At 43.2% G+C, this 26400-nt stretch overlaps 1 protein-coding gene across 5 annotated transcripts in view; it reads right to left on the bottom strand.

Annotated features, from left to right (window-relative positions):
- Positions 1-26400, bottom strand: part of LOC144531650 (ras-specific guanine nucleotide-releasing factor RalGPS1) — a 77434-nt gene that overhangs the window by 11039 nt on the left and 39995 nt on the right. For 4 of the 5 annotated variants that reach the window (XM_078271900.1, XM_078271898.1, XM_078271899.1 and 1 more), the window contains 6 exons: positions 20517-20654; positions 20084-20177; positions 16118-16185; positions 3491-3617; positions 2129-2280; positions 1634-1682 (listed from right to left, as the gene is read on the bottom strand). In XM_078271900.1, the coding sequence (XP_078128026.1) occupies positions 1634-1682; positions 2129-2280; positions 3491-3617; positions 16118-16185; positions 20084-20177; positions 20517-20654 (628 nt within the window). Of the gene's footprint in view, positions 1-1184; positions 1449-1633; positions 1683-2128; positions 2281-3490; positions 3618-16117; positions 16186-20083; positions 20178-20516; positions 20655-26400 lie in introns of those variants that run through there. The other variant, XM_078271902.1, reaches the window with a different exon arrangement.

Here is a 26400-nt window from a genome sequence, read left to right on the forward strand (position 1 = left end):
GCTCCTCTCCTTAACCTGTCTCCCTTAATTATGCTGTTATAGTTTTAGACTGCCGGGGGACTTCCTTTGACACACTGAGCTCCTCTCTCCTCTCTCTTTCCATCTGTGTGCATCCATGTCCCAGAAATGCTTGTTACTAACTTAGCTCTGGGGAGCTTATTCTCCGGAGTCCTTATGTTTTTTTTTCCGCCCAGCATGTTTCTTTGGCTTAGGGTGGCACCTAAATCATGGTTGCAGCTGTCGCCGTGGTTCTGCTCTGCGCCCTGCTATGCCCTGTTACACCCTGCTATGCTCTGCAGTGCCCTGCTACGTCCTGCTGCGTCCTGCTACGCACTGCAGTGCCCTGCTATGTCCTGCTGCGTCCTGCTACGCCCTGCTGCATCCTGCTACGCCCTTCTATGCTCTGCTGGCCCTGCTATGTCCTGTAACGCCCTGCAGTGCCCTGCTATATCCTGCTGCGTCCTGCTATGCCCTGCTGCATCCTGCTACGCCCTGCTATGCTCTGCTGTGCCCTGCTACGTCCTGTAACGCCCTGCAGTGCCCTGCTATGTCCTGCTGCGTCTTGCTACGCCCTGCTGCATCCTGCTACGCCCTGCAGTGCCCTGCTATGCCATGAACTACTACAACTACTATTTCTGGTCACTGTTCCATTATCTTTATTGTGACTATTATAGCCACTGTTCATCACATCTCCAACCGGCACCGTCAGACACCGCCTACCAAGAGCCTGGGTCTGTCCGAGGTTTCTTCCTAAAAGGGAGTTTTTCTTCGCCACTGTTGCACTAAATGCTTGCTCTTGGGGGAATTACTGAAATTGTTGGGTCTTTGTAAATTATAGAGTGTGGTCTAGACTGACTATCTGTTAAGTGTCCTGAGATAACTCTTGTTATGATTTGATACTATGAATAAAATTGAATTGAAATTGTCCCGTTGCTACAGATTCTGCACCTGCAGTAGAGATTAACTGATGATCACTCAGAGGTGGTGACGTTGTTTATATGGGATAAAAGTGAGAGAAAAATGTTTTTGTCCTTAGCTTGTTATCTAAATAGATAATTATGCTTAACTTTTGTCTCCGTCCTCTTGTAGCAATAGTAATGACACAAACACTGTCACAGTGGGATTCATAATAACACGGGGTCACTGTGCTCTCCCCCCCCCCTCCCTCCCTCCCTCCCTGTCTGTCAAGGGATTGGGCAATACAGGTAGACTGACATACTGTGTAACCAATCAGAGAGCCAGAATAAGCAGCTAGGCTGTGAAGAGCTGTGAGTGAGTGAGCACTGCTGATGTAACACCTTGTTGTGGAGTTAAACTACTCGTTCTGGAACAAATCAGCTGTACGGGCATCCTCCTGGTGCTCCAGCATGGGAATGTCTCCACAGACACCAGAGCCCACAGCGTCGCTATACTGACAGATACATACAGCTTTCCCTGGCAGTGATAGGCTGAAACAGCATTGTGTGAACTCGTTAGATAAGGACTTAAATGTAATGTTCATTTCTATGTAAAGGTTCCACACTCTAGATTGAACAAAATCACTTTAAGGCTAGACATACTTTATATGTCATTTCAAAGTGATTATAACCTTAAAGGATCAAATGACTGCTTCTATCTGATGATTAGCTCTCACCTCTCCATTGCAGGTGACAGCTCCTCCCCCAAAGAGCTTTCACTGCTGCCTATTAGGAAAAACACAGGACAGGTGTATTCTAATGTACGTGTAGAGTTAATGAGAAAAGTTAATCATGCATTTGTAAATATAGTATAATCAGTGTGGAATTAGTATTTTGCTGAAAAAAACTTCACTCAGGTTCCATATTGAAGAACATAATCTTTACTTTAGCTTCAGAAACAAACCAATGATTAAACACCTCAGTGTTACTGAAGTTGCCATTGTGACTACAAAGATCGAAGGGAGAGTCATTACTGTGGACTCCTTACACAGAGAGCTTACTGTCATACAGAACAGCAGGCACTTCATTCAGAATACACAAAGACAATACCATAGTAACATAAAAATACAACTATTTGATATTACACTTTCTTCTACAGCACAAACTGGTTAGAAGAGACAAAGCTGCATTGTGTCTGCCATGAACAGAACCAGATCTAAAGATAGACGTACCTAATGACAGGCCGTTGGACACAGAAGTACTGTGTGGATCGTTCCGGACCGGACTGTGAGACTCTAAGAAGCTGTCGTCCAGCAGGTGGCGTGCTTTCTGTATGGGAAACGTAGCACTCCTGCTCTGGGACATGCCGTACTGACACATCATGCTGTGGACAGAGCAGCCCAGGGACCAACCATTACACAGCACGGACACATGTCATTTCACACTCATTAAAGTTCACTTTATTTTTTCCAACTGTCAGTTTTCATATCATTCTACCCCAACCTACAGCTGTCTCTCACCACACTGTGCTGCATGGCCTGTGTGTTTGGAGTATGAGCGGCCTATTCATTGGCCCATCAGGCCCAGAAGCACAGTCACATCTTTTATATATGAGAGCTACTATAATATAGGCGATATCTCCTTCATCATTTGAAACAGATTAGGAGTGGGAGGACTTTACCCTCCTGGGGATCACGCTACATTATCTCTCACGTATGTTATCGCTGCTTATCGCCGCTCTGCATGTCTGCTTGTGTCATCAAATGGTCAGAATCAGCAGTGATTAGCTGTGTTCTGTTGCTTGGGGTGGCTTGCATGGCTACATGTACCATATAGTGGATCTTGTTGCTATATAACACTTTGCTGTTTCCTGTTAAAGTGTTACAATCAATGGCCATCTGTGAGGCATCGAGCAGAGCTCTCCCTGGGCCTTGGCCTGCCAACTGTTTGTCTACAGGAATAAAAAAAGATGAAACGTTGAATGTGAAGCATGTAAACTTTAGCTTTCAATGCTGCCGTGTGCTGCTGGTGGCAACGTCATACCTGCAACTGTTACCGAAGTGTAACGTTGAGAAATGGCTTACTGAGAAGCAACAATGTTGACACAGTGTATCATACGCATGTGGATTTTGTCCCCTCATGTTGTTTAACAGTGTTGGATATGCTTTATTCCTACAATGTTGTATGTTTTGAACTATTGTATATTTTGTATTTTTATTTTTTATTATTCTAGGATGCCCAACGACATCAGGCAAAGGGACTGCCAATGAAAACTAGCTTTCTAGCTAACTTGGGTGCATTTACATCTGTTGGAGTGTTGATTAATCATTTAAACAAATTATTTATTTAGTATTTTATATTTTGGGCCCCCTCAGATATTATTCTCTGCAGATCTGTATCACTGACTGATTCTAAGCCTGACATCTATAAATGACATTTCAATACTGAAACATGTTCCCAGTAAAGGGAGTTGATGATTGTATCAGTGTTGTTGTAGTTGCCCATGGCTGCCACATCCTATTGTTGGACTTAAACATGGATTTAGACAGATGGCATGGACAGTTTATTGTTTTGTGGAGGCCTGTCATACTCACTTGTTCCCCAGACTGTGGCTCTTCCTATGGTGAGAGGGAGGGGGGGTGGCGATATGAACCCCCACAGAGGCGTCAGGACAGGTAGGCCGTCGATTATACCTCAGAGAGGCAGAGACCGCTGACAGACCTGGAACACAGACAGACAGACAGGCACAGGAAGGTTTCTCTTTATTGTCAAGTATACTGTGTGTGCATATATATATATATATATCCAGAGTCACTGTGCATTACTTATTCTGTGTCAATTTAATTAAACAATATTATTTGGGAATATACAGTATGTAAGAACTATTTGAACTGAAATAATTTTGGTCATAAAACTAAAAGACGTTTGACACAGGGCCTTCTGTCAGTGTTAGAGATTCCTTTTCATGGGGACAACACAGTAGCTTTAAATGGGACTATGTCTATAGAATAGAATGCCTTCTGTCATGAACCATTTCAAACTTCAGAGTGCTACTCCTGTAAAGTGCCACTAGTCAAACAAAACACTTTCTCTTCACATATCCCCATGTCAGCTCTTCTTTAAAATGCTTCCCATCAGATCCACTAGATGGAGCCTATGAGGCGGAGAATAAAATAACATCAGGAACCAACGCCTTCATCCACTGTTGTGACGCCTTGTTTAGAAAGCGATGGTGTGAATGTGTACACACATGGATGGGGAGTCCAGCCTCAGCTTAGGACTGTTGGATGGCTGAACTGATGCAGTGTTATCATTCTGACTGGAAACCCCTCTATCTATCTATCTATCTATCTATATCATGTAGACATAATCATTCCCACTGATAATGCACTATGGAACTTGTTCAAATTAGAATCTATGCTACAAACAAGAGGGAAATGTTTACTCATGTGCAATTGTGTAATCATAAAACATAATGTGGTAAAGTTAGAATGACAGGAGTCCATTTGGCAGCAGGATAATGTGCTCCCTGTGGGATAGAGTTTGCTGTAATATGCCTTCATTCCCCCTCTTCCAGCTTGTAAAGATGCGTGCTGTTTGACTCGCTGTGTGCAGCAGGATGGCACCTTGTTCTGAAAACTAACAAGTATCCAAAGTTTGCTCTCCTTTTCCAACAAATTCATCAAACCCATTTCGCTAATGGTTGTAACATTTGAAGTTCAAACTTTATAACGTCACTCTTTCAAAAGCTTCATTTGTACTAAATGTTACTCATTCGCCATATTTTGTTTGCCAAAAATATTTCAAGTACGAGCTGTAAACACAATTTACAATAATTTCTGCAAATGAATCAAATGATGTAACACCGACATTGGGAGAGGAGGAGAACAAAGCATTCTGTGGTGATATCATAACATTTTAAATCTTTAAAAAATGTTGAGCCAAAGGTTGTTTAAAGAATAAAAATGAAGACATCTATCCCAGTCCAGTTTTATCTCCAGACGGGGAGTTCTGTTCACACCTAGTCAATACCTGGATTCATTTCAAAACTAATACATCTCTTAATTTAATCTTTCATCACACCTTACATTCTTCAGTAGCAAAGTAGTGTCTAAGGACCGAGGGTGTAGTATGCTCTTCAGATTATAAAGGCCCTTGAGGCATATATATATAAATAAATCTGACCTGACATGAGATGATTGACTGAAAATAAGCATTGAAGAGAGCTCATATTTGGGGCTCCACCATCAGAGGTGATCTCCCTGTTCTCACTCAGTGAATAATGAACTGCTGAACACATCAGGTCATGTGACATTTCTCTGGTTTTGTCACATAACATGTCTACATCCACGATGTTCCACTTCTGGGATTGCTCCTTTGTCGACCAAAATTCCCCCAGATGTCCCTCATTTTCTGTGGATGTCCGTCCCCTTCCTCTGTCTCTGTGCTGGTGTTCTAACCTCTGGTGGATTTGTGAGGACTATGGTTAACTGCTCCTCAGATCTCTGCAGGGTAAATCCAGACAGCTAGCTAGACTATCTGTCCAATCGGAGTTTTCTGTTGCACGACTAAAACTACTTTTGAACGTCCACATGTTCCACCAAAACAAGTTCCTTCCTGAGACTATTTAGCAGAGGCACCGTGACTCTGTCTGGAGCTTAGCCCCGCCCAAGACGATTGTGATTGGTTTAAAGAAATGCCAATAAACCAGAGCACGTTCTTTCTCCCATCTCTCGTCTCTTGAAAGAACTTGTTTTGGTGGAACATGTGTATGTTTAATGTAGGTCTGGCAATAAAAAAATGTAGCAGTTGAATTGAAGAAAGAGAGAGACAGAGACAGAGCGAGAGAGAGAGAGACAGAGAGAGAGGGAGACAGAGAGAGAGAGGGCGAGGGAGACAGAGAGAGAGACAGAGAGAGAGAGACAGAGAGAGCGACAGAGAGAGGGAGAGAGGGAGACAGAGAGAGAGACAGAGAGAGAGAGACAGAGAGAGAGACACAGAGAGAGAGAGAGAGAGACAGAGAGACAGAGAGAGACAGAGAGAGACAGAGAGAGAGACAGACAGAGAGAGAGACAGAGAGAGAGACAGAGAGAGAGAGACAGAGAGAGAGAGAGACAGAGAGACAGACAGAGAGAGAGAGAGACAGAGAGAGAGACAGAGAGAGAGAGAGACAGAGAGAGAGAGACAGAGAGAGAGAGAGACAGAGAGACAGAGAGAGAAAATAGTAGTTTCTATGGCAACCATTAAAAACAAAGCCCTCATGTTGCTGGCCAGCCTGCGGGTTATGAGTCAATGGAAAGAGATGGCTAGGTCTGTCCCTGAGGACGCAGCTGTTAGACTGTTAGCTGCGTCGTTAACTTGCTCTACATTACTTTAAAAGGATGAAGGAAGAGACTGAACTGGCCTATTAGTTAGATAACCTTATTTATCTAAAATAAAGCTGATTATTAGTTACATTTTATTGCAGTTTGTATCCCCTCAGCTGTGCGTTTCTTACCAGGCTGACACATTTACAGAAAAACACAACTCCATGTAATCTCCCTCACACAGCGAGCAGAATATAAAAAGACACAACAGCGTACGAAGTAGGCCTGCACGATATTGGAAAAAACTTACATTGCTTATTGTATTACATTGATTTTTTTTTCCCCTGCGATATATATTGCGATATAAAAAAAGACTAATTTTTTAGACATAAATAGCCCTATTTAGAAATACTAAATCATTCTCAACTACTGGGGTGATTTTGTAGGGGAGTGCATCTACAAAGAAAATAAAAATGAAAAAGGAAATGTTCTAATGTGAACCAGTCTTTGTTGAACTTTAATGCTTTACAAAAACCAAAGCCAGTCAGGCTGTGACTCCTCTTCTGAAGAGATTTAGGAGAGGGACATTAGGAAGAAATCCACTGGTTGACTGACATGACACCATTGTATTCATATAATATCAATCCAGGCTAAAGTCAATGATATTAATAATGCATGTTGCTTCCTCTAAATGTCAGGTTGGTGTCGACTAGCGGGGCTGCTTTGGTTGTTTGATAAACTGATTAAAATAGATGATGATTGGTGGTTAGCTGAGCATGCAGACCTGCATGTCACACTCTTCAACAGTGTTGAAATCAGTGTAAATGAGGTTATATCAGAAACAGACTGCTGTTGTAGATTAGTGTTACGTTTCCAGCGTCGCAGCTCCGAACCTTAACGTTAGTTGGGACAGACGCCTTGTTTCTTTAGGCTAACTATGTTAGCTTTAGCCTGGCTGGTAGCAGCTTTCTGTGGTGAAAAATGGCCGGGAGACGTCGTGATTACGTTGCATTAATCAGGTGATTTAGTTTGTCTTTGCAGCGAACATAAAACACTGACTACTGGAGCTTCACTACCCGTGGAGAAGCATGTGTATCACTGTGTCAGCAGCAGCTGGTGCTTACGGTACTTTTCTACACAAGGGAGAGACTCACTTCCCATAACAACCCCCCCCCGTCGGACTAACGTTACGTCACATGACCACCTGTCTTAAAGGGGAAGGGTCGGCCGGTAACAATCATGGAAAAGGAGAACGGTGAAAGTTTACTTTTTTATCAAGCAGCAAAGAAGTTGTAGCGTCAACATCGCACATCATGATGAAATAAAACTAAATATCGTGCAGCCCTAGTACGAAGAGCAACCAGGTGCCTTTGCTGCTCGTTTCAGGACTATAAAACGTGAGGCGAGAAGCATCCAGACAGCTGCCTGAGGATTCACAGTGTGGATGAGAAACACATTCTGTCCACCGAGGGGGGTGAAGTACGGAGGGACATTACATTGCCTGAAGAACAAAATAAAGCTCTCATCTTGTAATTAGGACTTCCCTATCTCATAATGTAAGACTTTAAGAGTCATAATTACAAAATCCGGTTCTAATATTTATGTGAAATCTACCTGGTAATCACAAGATAGTTGTGAGATAACTATGAGGAAAGGTTGAGGTGTTTGAGGGGGCTTTCACACCTGGAAGTCCGAACCAAGGTCCGGACCAAGGTTCATGTTTTTGTTCCACTGTAACATTTGATCTGGTAAGTTTTGTTGTTTCATACTGCAGTTATGCAGGCGCACTAAAGAACTCTACCTGACATACTGTAAATACGTCCTGTCCAGACAGTTGTAATTGACTCGTTTGTAGACGGTCTTCCCCGTCCTCTCGTATCCTCTCTCTGTGTCAGAGGTTTACCAGCTGACTGCTGCTCTCCCCGTGCTGCCGCCGCCGAAGCAAGACACGGGAACTTTACTGCTGCAGCATTTATTCAGAGACAAACTGAAACCTACACTGTCCATTTACAAGTTGCCTAGTAACGGGGACGCTGGCGAGATTGACACCGCTCTGTCTGGCTTGTTTACTTTCAGTAATTGTACTCTTTTTCACGAATGCATTGATCATTTTGTTTGATTTTCATACTCATTGTTTTGTCAATAATGTAACCGAGTGAAAGTTTGACTCCTCTTTATTAACGTCCACAGCTCCACAGATATAGCGTCTACATGCCTGGAGTTCCCGCCGTACATACACCACTATTTCCGGGGGCCGTCTCCCGAGAGCCACTCATATTACCGTAACACACTTAACAGTACCACTATCTACATCCCCCTTCTTTAGCTGTGGCTCCTGAACATGAGAAACATTGAATCGCATACTTCTGCACAAAACAGCAGTTTTATAATAGAAACACAAATATGATCTGGTTTACATAACATGAACTCTGCGAGTATCCCACAACTAAATGCATTAACAGAATGAAACATTATGTATATCTCAAGGAACAAAGTGTTAGTTCAAACATTTTGGATTCAACAGACTAATTGAGTAGCTAGTTCAGTTCATGTATTTTGTATTTGGCCTAGAGACTCTGCCGGACCTAGTGAGATACATGGAAGTGGCAGCTTGAACTGGGTTTCTGGCCTGCGGTTCCACGTGTTGCTGGGATACACTGGTGGGAGGCTTTTCTGGACTTAGTTGTCTGTGACACTGTTCTGGTGGCGTTTGTTTAGTTGTTTCAGTCCCTTGTATTTTCTCCATGTCTGCGTCGGGTGTGTATCCTCCTGTGTTCAATTCATCAGTGTATGTGGTGCTCCCTGAAGGCTGCGGCTCCATCACTTGCAGGATGTGGCGTCGGTTACACCTGTATTCCTTCCCTTCAGAAACCACCACATATGAGCGTGGCTCATCACACTTTTGCTTCACGATTGCCACTTTGTTATGTTCCCTTTTTGTTTGGATTCTTATCACCTGGTTTGGTGCCAGGGGGCGTAGTGGTTTGCTGGTCTTGTCGTAGTAGTGTTTTTGTGTCCGCCGCTTCTTTGTTAACTGTGCTTTGATGCTGGTCCGGGTTTTTGCAGCTGGTTTCAGTAATTGTTTGCAGACAGGCAGAATAGTCCGAGTGCGACGGGACAACAGCCTTTGTGCAGGTGAGCCCAGAGTGTTGTCTCGGGGCGTGTTTCGTATCCCGAGCAGATTCAGGTAGAAATCTGTCCCGTCTCTCTCTGTGGTCTCCAACAGTTTCTTTGCACTCCTTACAGCCCTCTCACTGTGGCCATTGGACTGTGGATATTCGGGACTGCTTATCACATGCTGGAAATCCCAGAATCGGGCAGTCATGGAATGCCTCACTAGTATACTGGGTGCCATTGTCCGAGTATAACTTCTGTGGTATCCCGTGGACAGAGAAATTATGCTTTAGCATATTGATGACTGTCGATGATGACAAGCTGCTGAGCCGGTCCATCTCAAACCACCCAGAGTATGAATCAACAAGCACCAGGTAGTGGTGATTCCTCCATTCAAATATGTCTGTGGCGACAAGAGACCAGGGCAGGTCCGGGACTGTGTACAGTTTTAGCGGCTCTTTTTGCTGGTGGGGCTTCAGGCTGTTGCAGATGCCGCATGCCATAATAACATCCTGAATGTCCTCATTTATTGATGGCCAGAAAGCACTTTCCCTCGCCCTTCTCTTTGTGGATTCAACTCCTGGGTGTCCCATGTGTAGCACCTTCAAATACTCCGAGTGCAGGGCGGTGGGCACAACTGCCCTACTCCCTTTCATGATGACCCTGTCTTCGACGGTGAGTTCATCACGGAAACTGAAGAATGGTCTCACCTCTGTAGGTACGCTGCACGGACGTCTTGGCCAGCCCTGTTGAATGAAATGGGTGCGTTTCTGCAGCACTGTGTCTGCAGCAGTGTATTTCAGTGAGTTCTTCAAGGCGCCGTGGAGATATCAGTTGAACTGTCATCACCTCGAACTCTGGCCGTTCTGGCCTCTGGGGGCTGACGTTGCATCTTGGTACACGGGAAAGGGTGTAGGCCAGGAAAAGGTGTTTTCCTTTTTTGTAGGTGAGAGTCAGGTCGAATTTTTGTAACTGTAGCATCATGCGTTGCAGGCGTGCTGGGATGGTGTGAAATGGTTTGCTGTGAATGGTGACTAAGGGCTGGTAGTCGGTCTCAATCGTGACCGGCTTGCCGTAGATAGTCATAGAACTTGTAGCAGGCGAAGACCACTGCTAGAAGTTCCTTCTCTATTTGCGCGTATCTCGTCTCCGTCTGGGTCAGTGTGCGAGACGCGTATGCCACCGGATTCCCCTCTTGGAGGCAGGCAGCCCCTAAACCATATTGTGAAGCATCGCAGGTGAGTGTCACTGGTTGCCTTACATCATAGTAATGGAGTACAGGTGGGCTGCTGATGCAGGATTTGAGTTTGTCAAAAGCATTCTGTTGGTGCGCCGCCCAATTCCACACCACTTCCTTGTGAAGCAGCTGACGTAGCGGTGTGGTGAGTTCACTCAGGTTTGGGATGAATTTGCCCAAGTAGTTTACCATCCCTAAAAAGCGCTGTAGAGCTGGCTTGTCCTCTGGGGGCGGTATTTCACTAATTGCTTTTATTTTTTTAGGGTCTGCTTTTAGTCCTTGATCTGTGAATGTGTGCCCAACATAGCTCACTTCGTTGAGTCCAAACTTGCATTTGCTTGGATTCAGTCTCAGTTTTACCTGTCTGGCACGATCCAGTACCATTTTCAGGTTTCTTTCATGCTCATCAGGATCTTTGCCACCAATGATGATGTCATCCACGATTATAGCACATGGATATCCTGCAAAGATTTGTTCCATGGCTCTCTGGAACACTTTTGAGGCTGTACTAATCCCGAACGGCATCTTTAGGAACTTAAATCGGCCATAGGGAGTTGTGAACGTTGTGCGGAGAGATGAGGCATCATCCAGTCTGACTTGCCAGAAGGAGCTTTTGGCATCAAGGACGGAGAAGATGGTGGCACCTGACATCTGAGCGGCAACCTCCTCCACTGTGCGCATGGGATGGTGAGGGCGGAAACATTTTCCATGACAGGGTGTGATCCTTTACACATTCTAGGTGGAATACTTCACTGCTGAAAGTGACCAGCTTCATCTCTAGGCTGTCCTGTAGGCCAGGAATGGAGTGAACATTTTCTTTCACCACCTGAAACTGCAGGCTATACTGCTGTTCATTTAGCCTGCATGATAATGTCACTGTGCCAATTGGTTTGATCATTGATCCGCCAAATGCTACAAGATTGATCTTTTTGATTGGCATGTGCAGTTCCTCAGCGTGCCTGAAGAGTTTGTACGTGTGTAGGGACATAACGTTACATTTCATTTCTCTCATTTACAGTGAAACTCACTCTCTCCATCTCTAAAATACCACGCCTTATTTCATTTTGGAATACCAGATCTGTTTCTTTTTCCGTCTCCGCCCCTTGGTTCATCCCCAACCTTCATTTCAAGAAAGCTCCAGTATAATCACTGCCAATAAAGGAAACTCCAAGTCACTGTTTTCTCTACTTAACAATATCACCCAACCCCAGGACTTTCTCTCCCCTCACTTGTATACAACCTCCTTCTGCAACTCCATTATGTCATTTTTCACTGAAAAAAATCAAGAACATCCACCAGCACCTTGGATCAATCCCTCACCTCAGCATCTCAGGCAACTTTCACCCATCCACAAACTCATTCTCCTCCTTCCAGCTCCCCGGTATTTCAGAAATCACAGAACTCACCCAGAAATCCAAGCCATCCAATTGTCAACTTGACCCCCTCTCCACACAACTTGTTAAAGCCTGCCTACAGCACTGTAACTTTTATTCTTGTAATGTAATCGTTTTTATGTAAAGCACTTTGAATTGCCCTGTTGCTGAAATGTGCTATACAAATAAAGTTGCCTTGCCTTGCCTTCCCTTCCCTCCCTGGTCCCCCTCATTTCTGCTATCATCCACTCCTCTTTGCACCACTGGAACTGTCCCTACATCCTTCACAACTGCTGCCATTACCTAGCCTAGAAATCTAGACGCACCCTAGCAGCAGCAAATTTAATATGCAGCCAGGGTCAGTCTAGCAACTCTCCGTTGGCTTGCGAGCTGGAAAAACCAAAGTCTAGTCAGGCCAATCACATCGTGTATAAAGTCGGCGGGCAGGTTTATGGCTGCTGCTGCTGGGAACAGCGGTCTTCTGGAAGACTTGGAGTTAAGCTTTTCTTTGAGAAAAGAACAAACTTCAACGGCACTGAAGTCATTCTTAAAAAAGGAAGATGTGTTCGGAGTTTTGCCGACCGGATATGGCAAAAGTTTAATCTATCAACTAGCTTCGCTACCTTCTTCGTTGCTCTGGTTGGTTGTAGCGCTATCCTAATTGCGTGCAGAGGGAATTTGAAAGACAACGGTTTATCCCGCCTCTCGGATTGAGCCCTGTCAATGGTGAGTTCCCAGACCCAACATCTGGATGTGGGTCTGGCTTGTCAGGCTAGCCATTACCCCTATTTTGAAAAAACCTGGTGCCGACCCCTCCAACTTCAACAACTTCTGTCCTATATCCAATCTACCCTTCATCTCCAAAATCCTTGAAAAAACAGTTGCCTCTCAACTCCATTCTCACCTATCCCACCATAACCTGTATGAACAGTTCCAGTCCGGTTTCCGCCCACTCCGTAGCACTGAAACAGCACTTATCAAAATCACCAATGACCTCCTTATGGCAGCTGATTCTGGACTCCTCACCATCCTCATCCTCCTCGACCTGAGTGCAGCATTTGATACCATCTGTCACACCACCCTCCTCAACAGGCTATCTTCCATCGGCATCACCCACACTCCGTTAGACTGGTTCACATCTTACTTCTCTGGACGCACTCAGTTCATTCAACTCAAGTCTTTTAAATCCATTCCCTCCTCCGTCACTTCAGGTGTGCACCAGGGCTCTGTCCTGGGATCCCTACTCTTCATCATTTACCGCCTTCCCCTCAGCAATATCTTCCGCAAATTTAACATTCACTTCCACTGTTATGCTGATGACACCCAGCTCTACCTCTCAACAAAACCCTCGTCCACTCTTCCTCCCACCTCCCTTACTGATTGCATCTCTGAAATAAAAACCTGGTTCACCCAAAACTTCCTCAAATTAAACAGTAATAAAACCAAGGTTCTACTCATTGGCACCAAATCCACTTTATCTGAAACTGTTTTTCTCTCACTAACTCCTCCGTTTCACCCTCCCCCCAGGTTAAGAATCTGGATGTCATCCTTGACAGCACACTATCCTTTCAACCCCACATCAATAACATTACCCGTTCTGCCTAATTCCACCTACGAAACATCAATTGCCTCCGCCCCTCCCTTACCCCCCACACTGCCGCCATCCTTGTCCACAGTCTCGTCACTTCCCGTCTGGATTACTGCAACTCTCTCCTCTTCGGCCTCCCTCACAAATCCCTCCATAAACTAACTGGTCCAGAATTCAGCTGCCCACATCATAACTCGAACACCCTCCCTCCACCACATCACTCCTGTCCTCCAACAGCTCCACTGGCCCCCGGTCCAGTTCCATATGCAATTCAAAGCCCTCCCGGTCCAGTTCCGTATCCAATTCAAAGTCCTCCTGTTTACATTCAAGGCCATCCACAACCTTGCCACCCCATATTTGTCTGATATCCTCCAGGTTCCCACTCCCTCCCGCTCCCTCAGATCCTCTTCCTCAGTCTCACCACCGTCCTTACCACCCCAACTCAGAAACATCGATTCATTCCCCCATTTCAAATTGCAACTCAAAACACATCTGAACTATTCCTGTTCTGCCTATTCCACTTGATGTCAATTGCTCTGCCTCTTTCTGTTGTTTCTATTGTTGTTTTATTCTTTATTTTTATTTATATTTTTTTGCTGCTTTTAAATGTCTTATGTATCCCTGTACGGTGTCCTTGAGTGCTGAGAAAGGCGTCTTTAAATAAAATGTATTATTATTAGGGCTGTCAAAATAACGCGTTCATTTCGATTAATTAATCTGAGAAAAAATAACGCATTAAAAAAATTAACACAGATTAATCCATTCCATATTGACGTTTGCATACAGACGAAAATCTACTGCCACTGATATGTCTGCTCTTCTCTCTGCTGCTCTGAAACAGACGTTACAGGAAACACAAACCCCGCTGCACGTGACGCTAGTTAACACTATACTCGACAGCAGCTAACGTTAGCCTACCGCTAGCTAGTTAACACTATACTCAACAGCAGCTAACGTTAGCCTACCACTAGCTAGTAGCTGGATTAAACAGGGTTAAATGCTGACAGCTAACACTAAACGGTGTAAAGTGTGACTGTGTTTTACTGTAGAGGATTCAACACCGGGATGTAACAATCTGCAGCTGCCGTCGGAGAAACAACACAGACGGTGTGTTCAATGAAACTGGTAAACTACAGCCTCGTGGTGCATTTGAAGTTATTGTAAATGTCCTTTTCCTATCTGGTTGTTGTTTTTGTCGTTCAACAGCAATTTACTAGTGAAATAAGTTATTGTTATACATTATTATTAAATCATTTAATTTTGACCATATGGCCTTAGCAATAAACAAGCCGTTCTTTAATGTCACCAACTGTTGTTTAGTACCCTTTTTTTTTCTTTTCTTACTTTCTTAAAAAGTATCAGTTCAGGCACCGTTAATTATGTATGCGATTAATTTGGATTAATTAATCACAGAGTATGTAATTAATTAGATTACATTTTTTAATCGTTTTGACAGCCCTAATTATTATTATTTACTACCACTTAACATGTAAACTGCTGATGTATTCTCTGCTTTGAGTGCTGACACTGTCTCTCTCTCTTTTATGTACACACTAAACACTTAGCTGTTCCTTAAAGGAGCTTGCCCTGTCTTATAACAACAAGACAGCCTGCCAGAGCTTTCTGTATTTGGTCCGAAAGTCTGAACCATCCAAAAAATGCTTTCACACTAGAAAGGAACCGGACCTTGGTTCAGCTTGCTCCAGACCAAGACTACCGGTTTTGGTCGGACCCAATTTCGGCTGTTTGGTCTGGATCGTGTTCCGGGGGAGGTTTCACACCTGTAACATCGGTTTGGATCAAACCAAGGGATGATGGAACTATCAGCTTGGATTTCTTCCTCAGGTTGAGACTGGGAGATTTTAGATGTACTGATGGATGTGAAATAGCTGGAGAAGTAGGAAGCAGCTCAGTTTGGCTATTTGGAATTAATAAATGGTGATTCAAATTATTGGTCAAATGATGCAGTTATGGTTCTGATTATAACTAATCTATTCAGAAATACTTATCTACAGTAGTCCATGCTGATGATCAGCTGGGCTGTCATGATGGGGCTCTAAGGTTGCTTTCACACCTACCTCATTTGGTCCGTGTAAAACAAACCCTGGAGCATTTGGTTGGATAGTCCGGTTGGTTTGAGGTTTTACTAGCCTGCAATTTCAACCGCACACAATTTACGGATTCTATATGATGCAAAGGATAACTTTCAGATCAATAATCAGTTCTGAGCACACATCGCTGACTGTCTGTGTGACATCCTCAGTGTGTATGACATCATCATCTCTCTCTCTCTCTCTCTCTCTCCTTTATTCACTGTCTGTCAGCTGCTCATTGTTCGACCTTTTACATTAGAAGCACTAAAGCAGAACCAGAAAACCCAAGATGTTATGAATGTGCTGGTACTCTAGAAGTGTTGGTTAAACTAAGTAATGACTTGAAAACAAAACCGCACTTTACTCCAATCATTAGGCTAGGATTTTTTTGGAACTGTGATGAGCAACACAGGAGGCCACAGGAGACCATCCCCCCCCTTTCTGTTTCCTTTAAAGGACAAACCACTGGGAGGCCATTGCATCAGTGTAGCTCTGCCACGGGTGTCTTACCTGCCAGGTCTTCTTTAGACGAAGCAGTGCGAGGGGAACTGTTGCCAGGTTCAATCTTCAGAGACAGTCTGCAACACAAATGCTTTCCATCAGACACAACGGCCAATCAGCTGAGAGTCACTAGTGTCCAGATACATCAAACGCTTGATGCTATGATATTAAGATTCAGTCATTTCACTTTGGTGTGCTTAACAACCACAAAACATATAATACCACAGTACACACAACAGGAGTGTCCACAAAAACACACTGCCACAATTACAATACAGTAACATTACAATTAATACAATAGTGCAACCATATGGCCCATGCCCTTAAAGTTGAAGTGCATGTGCACATATATACAACCAGAGAAGCATTGCTTCAGGATAAGTGCTATGGTGGAAGATAGATGTTCTAGTCTTAATACTGCGTAGGTCACCTGAAAGGAGAAGACTAAAGACAGAGGCGTGTTCCAGACCTTCTTTAGGATCCTAAAGATTAAACAAACTGCAAAACACAATCAAGACTAGCAGGGCGGTTTTTGTAATTTAATTTTGCTAATTTAATGGTCTGCCTCAGGAAAACAATGACCCAAAGCTTAATTTTACATTTCAAGTCAAATTTTGTTCCGTTTTTATTGACAGACCTAAAATGAATGTGTTTGGGCTCTGATCGCTGCCAAACTGCTGGTGACCTACACTCAATACTGTGCCTGAACACATCCTGTGTAGACACAGATGGAGTAAGTATCAGCATAAGAGTAGTGCTGACAGTGGGTACGTCCCAGGTCCTTAAATCTCTTCCACGTTTACTTCACTTGCCTCCCTTCCTTTTCCGACCGAGGAAGCATGGGAGAGACGCAAGGAAATCATGGGAGGAGAGAGGAAACAAGCAAATGTCTTTTAGAGGGATGAGACGTCCTTTCCTCTGAAACGTCACGTGAATTCGCCAGCTGTTTGGGTGAAGTTAGCAATGGCTTTCAGCTGCACGACTTCCGGGACTGGGCGGCCATGTTAGCAGCTAGCAGCCTGGCTGTGAAGATGACTGGCTAATAATGGTCCGTCGTCATCTCATCCAGCCCTGTGGAGATTCACCGCTGGCTCTGATGGCTCTCAAACATTTTGATACATGATAGAATTCCTTGCAGTATTGTATCTTATGACTGCATCTCACTGTCAATTAGGTTACTCTTTCTTGTGAAAGTCTGTCAGTAGACCTTTCACTTAATGAGATAAAGATGTCATCGGATATTCAGGTAGAGCCAAGCTGAGCTGCTGGGGTCAGTGAGAATGCTGAAAAGTCTGCACATGCTCTGGTTGGATGTGGAATAATCCCAATGTATTTGGCTCTGTGGTAAATGTGATTCTGCCACTCATCACCACATATGGAAAGTATTTATTGAAACAGTGTAGAGGGGAGGGAACTGTGGATAAACGAGTCATTAATTAGTGAGTGGCTTTGGTTTATGAATGTCTATTTAAAGAGCTGGCAAAAAGAAAAACAGGAGGGGAGTGCCATGCAACGCCAAACACCGTCTGTCATGTGTAGCGTACACATTACATCATACACTCATCCTGGTTTCATCAAGTTTCTCTCGTGTTCTGTTAGTAGTAACGCTATGTGACCATCTCACCATAGCTGCATGATACACTGATTGGATTCATTCTGTCATGGTTTTGGTATTTTGTTGTGTTCTCACTGTGTTCTGTCTTATTGTGGTAGTTCTGTTTTGCTTGGTTTCCTGTTTTATTTTGATAATCTGGTTTTTTGTCTTGTCTGGTTTTTCTTCCTGTCTTTGTTTGTTTCCCACCTTTTTTGATTGTTCTGCCTAGCCCTAATGTGTTTCACCTGTTTCCCAGCCCTAGTGTCACCTGTTGCTTGTTTCCTCATTTACTTTGTGTATTTAGTCTCTGTGTTTTCCTTTGCGGCTTGTGGGAGCATTCCTTCTGTTCTGTGTTGTGATTCATGTCGTATTGTCGCTGGTGTTTTTGCCTCCAGAGGCCTGTACTACGAATCCAGATCAACAGGTCCTGGATTTCTTTCAGTTCCCCAGCTTCACCCTAACAGCTGCGGTCCTGTATAACCTGTGTCACGACGCTGGTTATCAACTAGTTCAGTCAACCCAGGGTTTCCCAATCCAGCGGTATGCACGTTCACATAAAAGAGGCGGGGTTTGCACAGCACGACCAATCACAAACATCTACCAGAGCCGCATATTTTAAACAAGAAGAGCAAACTGTGATTCTACACAAACACATTTTACAGGCAAAATGCAGGAAGAAAAGCTGGCAAAAAAAGCTGACGCTGTTATACGTAAATCACAACGCTTAGCCTATCAATATCACTTCCAGTGGTGTAGTCTACGTGATAGTAAGCTCCAGGATGTCTATATAGGCTACCCACTTAAAAATGTCCAATGACAACAACATAGGCTACTTTCCATTATATTTTTAATACATTTTGAATTGTCATCCGTGCTTTTTTCTTAACATCTATAGGCTGAATAAAGGTATTTTTACCGTAAACTGGTGCATTAAAGTGTATCGGAATGCAGGAAATGAAGTCGTTGATGCTTAAAACTTTCCTGGGGGAGTACACCCAGGCCCCCCCACTATGATATGCCCCCTTCCTCCCCCAAAGGCAGATTCTGGCCAATATAAAGTAGGCTACAGTACACCCACTATAATAGCCTATATTTGACTACACTGGTCACTTCCCCATCAGTCAGGCACAAGATCTGATCATAATTACACTTTTGCTTTCCATGAACTGTCGTTGCTTTAGCCTTTTATTTCAGTTGAAACCCTGGAAGTGGTAAGCGATCGTGAGAGAAAATAAATAAATATCAAAACATAATTCTAACCGATGTGCGTATTGGCAACACACGGCTGAAGAAGCAGACAAATAGCCTATATGTAATTCCCTCCGCTTAAAAATCTAAATCTTTCATAAAGATACCCATCAGGGAATGTTAACGGGATTCTGTCTGTCTGTCTGTCTGTCTCTCTCTGTCTCTCTCTCTCCCCCTCTGCACACCGAGCTCCACCTGATCTTCTAAGAGCGGTGGTGCCGTTATCAATCCAGTGTTGATTGGTCAGTAGGCGGTGCTTTTACACCGGTTGATCTCTGATCTCCAACTTAACCTGCTCCAGACCAGGTTAGGTGTTGAGCATAAGTTACCACGGTGATTGAACCCGATCACAAGTGATCCACCTTCGTGGTACAGAAAACCCTGGGTTGAACCTGAAGTTAGCTCGTTAACGCCAAATCTCGCTTCGTAGTACAGGCCTCTGGTCTTCCTGTCTGGATTATTTTGTGTTTACCTGCCTGCCGACCACTGACACTCTCAGTTGTAAGTTTTTGTTTAATAAACTCCTTTTTACCTGCATTTGGGTCCAAGCTCAGTCAATTCCTCAGCAAACCCTGACACATTCACCCAATAACCTGATTCATGTTTAACAAGCCATTGCTAATTAAACTGCTGTGGAATTTTCAAACCCCCAAATAGAGTTCTGCTTGAGTTTTCAGTTTACCATGGGCCTGGGGCCGGGGGCCGTGGGCTGGGCCGGGGGCCAGAGGCCCTGGGTCATGGCAGACAGCTAAACATGTTTCTGAGCACAGGATCGGAGCTGCTGCCTGAGAAAGTCTTTAGTGTCTGCTGGATGAATGCACTCCCTGTGGAGATAGATAGAACCAGCTGCCTGTCCTTTTCCATCCTGCTTCCTGTGCAGTGACCCCCGCCAATTTCACGCCACCCTCCATGTTCCAATGTGCTGGAGAAAAGCTTGTGTGCTGACCAAGTGGACAGAGTTTGTTTTAGTAAGTCTTGGTAATCTGGCTGTTAGAGGGCTAGAAGAAACCTTGAAGAGTTTCCACAATAAAGAGTTGGTCCTCTGGGGAGGGTCATCAGCCAAATAAAACGTCATCATGCCTGTAAACATGTCGTAGTGCCCACGCAGTGCCATTCACTGAGATCAAACTTACTTGAAGTTGTCGTCTTCTACAAACTTCTGGAGTTCCTCTATGTAGCGAACTGACAACAGATACTTCTGGACATGTGGCAGGGTCACCAAGTAATCTTAAGAACAAAAGGTCGGGAGAAGTCACATCTGACAGTTCACATAGGATGTAGGAAACACATACATTATACAAAATGAGAGTGCATGCACACACACATGGACTCAGTAATACTAGCTCTGAATGTCCACCAAAATCAGGTACAGGACTCATCAAAACTAATGTCAGCAAGGATTTAAGTTAAAAGTTTCTGTGTTCAGCACATGGGGAGTAGAACACCAGATGTTTTGACCATAGCTTCCTCAGTGCGCAGTAAAACTAAGAACAGAGCAGAAACACCCTAAAACAGTGGAAATCAAAATGCAGATAAAAGCAAACAGGTAATGTACTCGTTTGTTACCGTAGTTACAGGACATCTGCAGGTCAGAGATGACCCTGAGAAGGTTGTTCATCTGATTGGTCCGCTGCTCTGTCTCTATAATACTGTCTGACGCAGGATAGGCTGAGTCGATGTAGATCATGTCCAGCAGGTAGATCCCTGGAGGAGAGCACACACAGCACATACTCTCTGAGTCTATCCCAGCACTGACAGAAGAAACAATACTTGTGAGAGTACGAAGCTGCCAGCTGCTCCTACATTGCTAAAACCAACTTTTCTAATCTGTTAGTGATAATCTGGATACTCACTTGGATATTTTTGGTGTTTGGATATGCCAAGCAATGTCTTTCAGGAGCCATATGCGTGTTAAAAAAAATTTAAAAATAAAAAAAAAAGTTAAAAATGATAAGTGATAACTCTTTATTTAAGTTTAAGCATTGCATGTCTGATTTCTGGCACTGTTACCAAGGACAGGAGGAGAAACCACAGAGCACATACAATGTGTCCAACATAACCTGGAAAACATCTGTTGAGTCACCACTTTCCTACTATTTGTCTTAATTACTCTGTACTAAGTGTTACTAAATACCAGACTGGAAACTCACCCTGAGGGCCAGATGTACTAACGCTTTTGCGCCCACTTCAAGCGTATTTGTTTCGCAACGAGTGCGTAACAGCATGGCGAGGTATGTACAAACAGGCCGCACTGAGGTCAAAGCGCAGACTGCCTGTCGCGGGAACTGAAAATGGCAAATTGTGCTTTTCCGTGTCATGCATATGCATTCATGGGAGCGTCAAGGGGAAAGTGGGAGTTTCCCATAAAGAGATGGGAGGGGAAGTGTAAAGTGCGCCTAATTATGTATTCCGCGGTATGTACAAAAACCCCCCGTGAAAGCACGCCTCTGTTTTGTGGTGAAAATTCTCCGCCTCTTAAAAGCAGGTGTAAACCAGGAAGCAGGTTTCCTCACATATGCCTCCTGGTGAAATGGCAGCAGTGATCCGAGCAAGACGAAGACATAGGCCAAGGAGACGAGCTGAACAAGGATCACACGTTTTCAGTTGAGTGAACACAAAATCATTAAGCGTTACAGATTAAGCAGCCATGCAATATTACAGTTACTGGAAGAAATCAAAGATGACATCATATCTCTGACTCAGCGTTCACATTCCATTCCAGCAGTTGTTAAACTCCTCGATACCTTACAAATATTGGCATCAGGATCATTTCAAACATTCATAGCATCAGCAGTGGAAACATCGCAGTCTGCACTCAGCCGTGTCATAGCAACAGTACTTAACGCTTTGCTACAGCGCACTAGTCAATACATACATTTCCCCACCACTAATGCTGAAATAATACGCAACAAGCAGGATTTCTTTGACATCGCCCATTCAATTGCGTTTTTAAATGTGCACAATTTACGGTATAGTGGGTGGAGAAAGGCCCAGGTTACCCGATGAACTGCAGGTTTGGTAAATACGACGTAAGCTGAAGTATCACAGCGTCCGCTTTCTGCGTGTTAGCCATGGTGCTGATAACGCTACATTCGCAAATGTACGTACATCTGGCCCTGAGCCTCACCTCTGTGCTGTGCTGGGCTTATTGTACTTTTTGAAAAAAGTATACCGTATATACATATATATTAAAGTATATTACAGAATACAGAACGGCCACGGCAGACAGATGGACACACATGGAGCCGAGTGGTTAGGGCGCATACCACATGGGTGCAAATCAAGACATAATGCCAAAGAAATAGATATAGAGATGTTGCACACCTTTTTCTAAATAATTCATGTTACCAGGTCAACCAGCAGACAAACCAAATTTGAAACCAAGCAAATTGGTTCAGATCTTGAAACAGCTGAGCCAGGTCTTACAAAGTCGTTGAAAAACGAACCATGAGAGTGGAAATGCCGACAATATCAATATTTCTGCACTGTATCTTGCGAGTTTGTTAAAAGATCTCAACACAGTGTTAAAATATATACTGAATATAAATATTCAGTGTTTCTCCAGAACACACACACACACACACACAACATATTAAGCTGAGGAGATATTTTGTAATTATGAATACCCTGTGATGGGGGTTGGTTGTCACAACGTTTCACAAACTGCTAATTTTGGTTTCCCATTGACTTTAACAACCATTTATAATTAGTGGTGAGTTATAGAAGATTGGTCAAGTACTGTTAATGGTGGCAGAGAAAGCCCACCACAGGACAAGTCACAAAGCATAAACAGATGCAGAAAACATACACACATACTTGGCAATACTATACACATATTACATATTAGAGTTTAGAAATACACTGTAAATACAGAAAACACAGGCCAACTGCAATTCTCTTGCACTTCTGCACTTCTCACAACTACAGTTCTCTTTAAAACAGAATGCTTTCATTGGTAAGGGATTGCAATTTCAAAATGAAGTCACTATATATTGTTTGGTGATATAATAATATATGATGAATATATATGATAATTATATATGGCTTAAAAAAAAAGACAAATTTCACCTTTGTTTTATTTGATAATTTAGTTAGAAATCGCAACATTCCATAATATCATTTTTTATAGATACTTAAAAGCCCAAAGTTTAGAGGACTGTCTAAATCCTGAACAAATCTTACAGGTCATTATTCAACATATCAACCCTGCAACACTGGCCACAACAAAACATTTTTATAATCTTAATGAGACTATCCCTGGTACCACTTGGGATTTTCCTATTGATCGTATTGTATTTGCATATGTCACTGCTTGCTTCAGTTTAAACTGACTCACCATCTCAATTTTACTAGAGAAAAATGATCTTAAATATATGCTTATTATGATGCCAGCTGCTTCAGAGGTCAACACTTAGCACAACCAATTGGACAAGGTTTTGGTTGTGTATCTCATTAAACAATTTCTGGACCTGTATTTTTTTTAATTTCCAAACCCGTTTATGGCAATATTTAGGTGTACCTTCAACAGAACATGGACTTGCATCCATATCAGTCCAAAACGGCATTTGCTTCAATATTAGCTTGATGATTAATCCTCTATAGGTGGAGGGCTGCCTGCCATCCTTTTATACAGTGAGTCAAAGAGGTCGTGATGTGTCTTGAAATTGAAAACCTGTGATTCCCTTTAAATGGGTCACCTAAAACACACAATGGAATCTGGTTGCTACTTTGGTGATGTAAATGATAAGTCAAGATGGCAGAGGCGGCTGGTAGAGGGGCCGCTGCTCTCAGTAAACCTCCAACAAAACCAGAGATCTACACTGCGGTCGATGGTGAAATTATTGTGAAAGATGAACTCCTGAACTTCCTTGTTGTCAAAATGAAAACTCTTATCCAGGACGACATTATTTTACTGGTGAACCAGTTTGGGTCGGAGTGGATTGAGAGTTCTAAAAAAGTTCTTTGTAGCACATTAAGGGCCGCCGCAAAAGACACGGTTTGAAACTACTTAACGAGGCTGGTAAAAACATTGCTCACTTTGTGTCCCACTACTTAGACGAACTTCCACCTGTGACTTTCAACAGCCTTGCCTGAAACAAAATCAAACTTCTAAACACAGATATTTCAACTATGAAATCACGGACTGCAAAAGAGACTGCAGCTGTCAGATTCATGCAAATAACATAAACATTGACTTTCAGTCTATGTGGTGCTACCAGCTGGTACCTTTTTGGCTGCCAATGTGTTCCACACAAGGGATCCCTCTTTCAGGACAGTCTGCAAGAAGTTACTTTCATATTGCAAAATCTAATTTAAATAGTAAATAATCTAAAAGTCTAATCTAGTCTAATCTAAAAGTAAATAAGAAATTATCAAAGATGTTACCCAGTTTGAGGACTTTTGCATTCTGTTAGATAGGCAGGGAAAAAGCAGGGCAAGCTTTCGATAGTAACAGTAAACAGTTGAGACTTTATTTACTTATACTTAATAGTATAAGTAAATAATTGCCAACATTCAGTAAACTTTAAAGTCTCAACTGATGAGGGCAAGTTAAGATGGAAACCAGTTGTGAAAATATTTGCAGGGTTTTTCCTGCATAGAGAAAGTTTTGGCGCCCCCCCAAAGAGGTTTATAGCCAACGCCAAAGGAAAATGACCAGCGCCAGCACCATCTCCCTCTCATCCACAGCTGACATATTTTACATATGCAGCTGGCGCTGATAAACCAGCTAAGACGCATTATTTTGACTGGATCTGAACGCTCCGCTGTGAAGCTAGCGCTAATGGGATCTCAGTTTTACCATGCAGAGTCAGGCTGTACCGGACTCTCCCGGTGACCATGCTGCCGGACCAGCGAGAAGCAACTGCTGACGGTCACAGAGCACCGACTGCTGTCTGCCTGTGATGGGCTGCACTGTGAACCATACGGGTGTATGCATGAAAAGATGCAACGGTGCATTGCCCTGAACAAGCGGCGTTGTCTTGCTCTGTGTTTCTGCTGCCTCCCATTCACGTAGTGTCACGTTACACTATGAAGGATAAACTCTGCAATTAACATGCCGTTCACATGCATGCTGGACCATGGTGGGTTAGGGATACTACTGTACAGTATATCTGACATCCCTGGTCATTTATTGATCAATATAATTTAGCCTATTTCAAAATAGAAAACATTACACTTGATAAGGTTTTGTATTCATAAAATGATTGCAGTATTGTACAAATGAGTTACAACAGTAATAGCAGTTACCTTATGTAAGTCACTTAACAACTTAGGAGCAAAACGTGCTCCTTGGGGAAAAAAGTTACCCTCAAGCCCTGTTCATACTAATTAAACAAACTGGACTTTGGGGTCAAGTGTAGTCGGAACCAGGCCGAGGTCCCGGATGCGAAAGCCCCCTTACTGCATTATATTCCATTATATTTTTATATTTTGAATGGTTACCTGCAACCAGAATTTTGTGATTTCCTTGACATAATTTAAGAAGTTTTCACCATAAATTGGGCTCGATGGTGTTTTAAGCACCCGACCGTTGACTTCAAGGCCCCTAACCCTAACCACCTAACCCTAACCCTTGCCTAATCCTAGTGCGTTGGGGGCATAAAACACCAATAAACATAAATTGGTGCCTAAAAATGTATGAGAATGCAGGAAATGTGTTTAATGCTAGGACAAATAACTGTAATCCTATCCAAGACATCAAGAAGACAATTTAAACTCCAATGAAATGTTGCTTAAAACTCCAGGAACTAGAAATTGTTTCCTAACTCTGGGCTTAAAAATATTTCTCTTCATGTTACACCCAAATCCCACTAAGATGTACTGGCCGTCCATGATATCAGCTGTTCTGGCAGCTCCAGCCTAAATATTACATCTCCATAACGCAACACGAAATGCTTAACAAATATTTGTGGATGATGTGATCCTAATAGACACATGAGTGTGGGGTGTAATGTGTTTCAGCTGTGCGCGGTCTGCAGAGTCCTGGTTGCTCTGACCCACAGCAAAGCGCATTTAGTCACTCTGCCTGGGACTCAGGCTGCAATACTGCTGCTTCACAATGGATACACAAACAAAAACAGATGAATGGTCTTTGTTTGTGATCATCTGTGAGATGTGTTAATCTGGACACTCATATTGTCTTGCATATTTATTGATATTTTTCAGTAGCTTTTCTTGCTCATCTCTTCTGCTACATATCCTGCATCGCTCATTTTGCTGTTTGTCAGTGGCACAGTTAAATGCTGAACTCAGATCAGTATTACACACTAATCAAATTTACATAGGCTCACTATGATGACAATACACAATTATATACAGGCATAAAAGCGAAATGGAAGGAACCGCCATAGAGCCTACTGCATCTATAACTAATAAGCCAATTCATTATGTCAAAAAGTTATCCATCAGCATCAGTGCTCATAGCAAACACACTCCTCTAGTGTTATTA

This window comes from Sander vitreus, chromosome 16, assembly GCF_031162955.1.
Source record: "Sander vitreus isolate 19-12246 chromosome 16, sanVit1, whole genome shotgun sequence".
Classification (NCBI taxonomy): domain Eukaryota; kingdom Metazoa; phylum Chordata; class Actinopteri; order Perciformes; family Percidae; genus Sander; species Sander vitreus.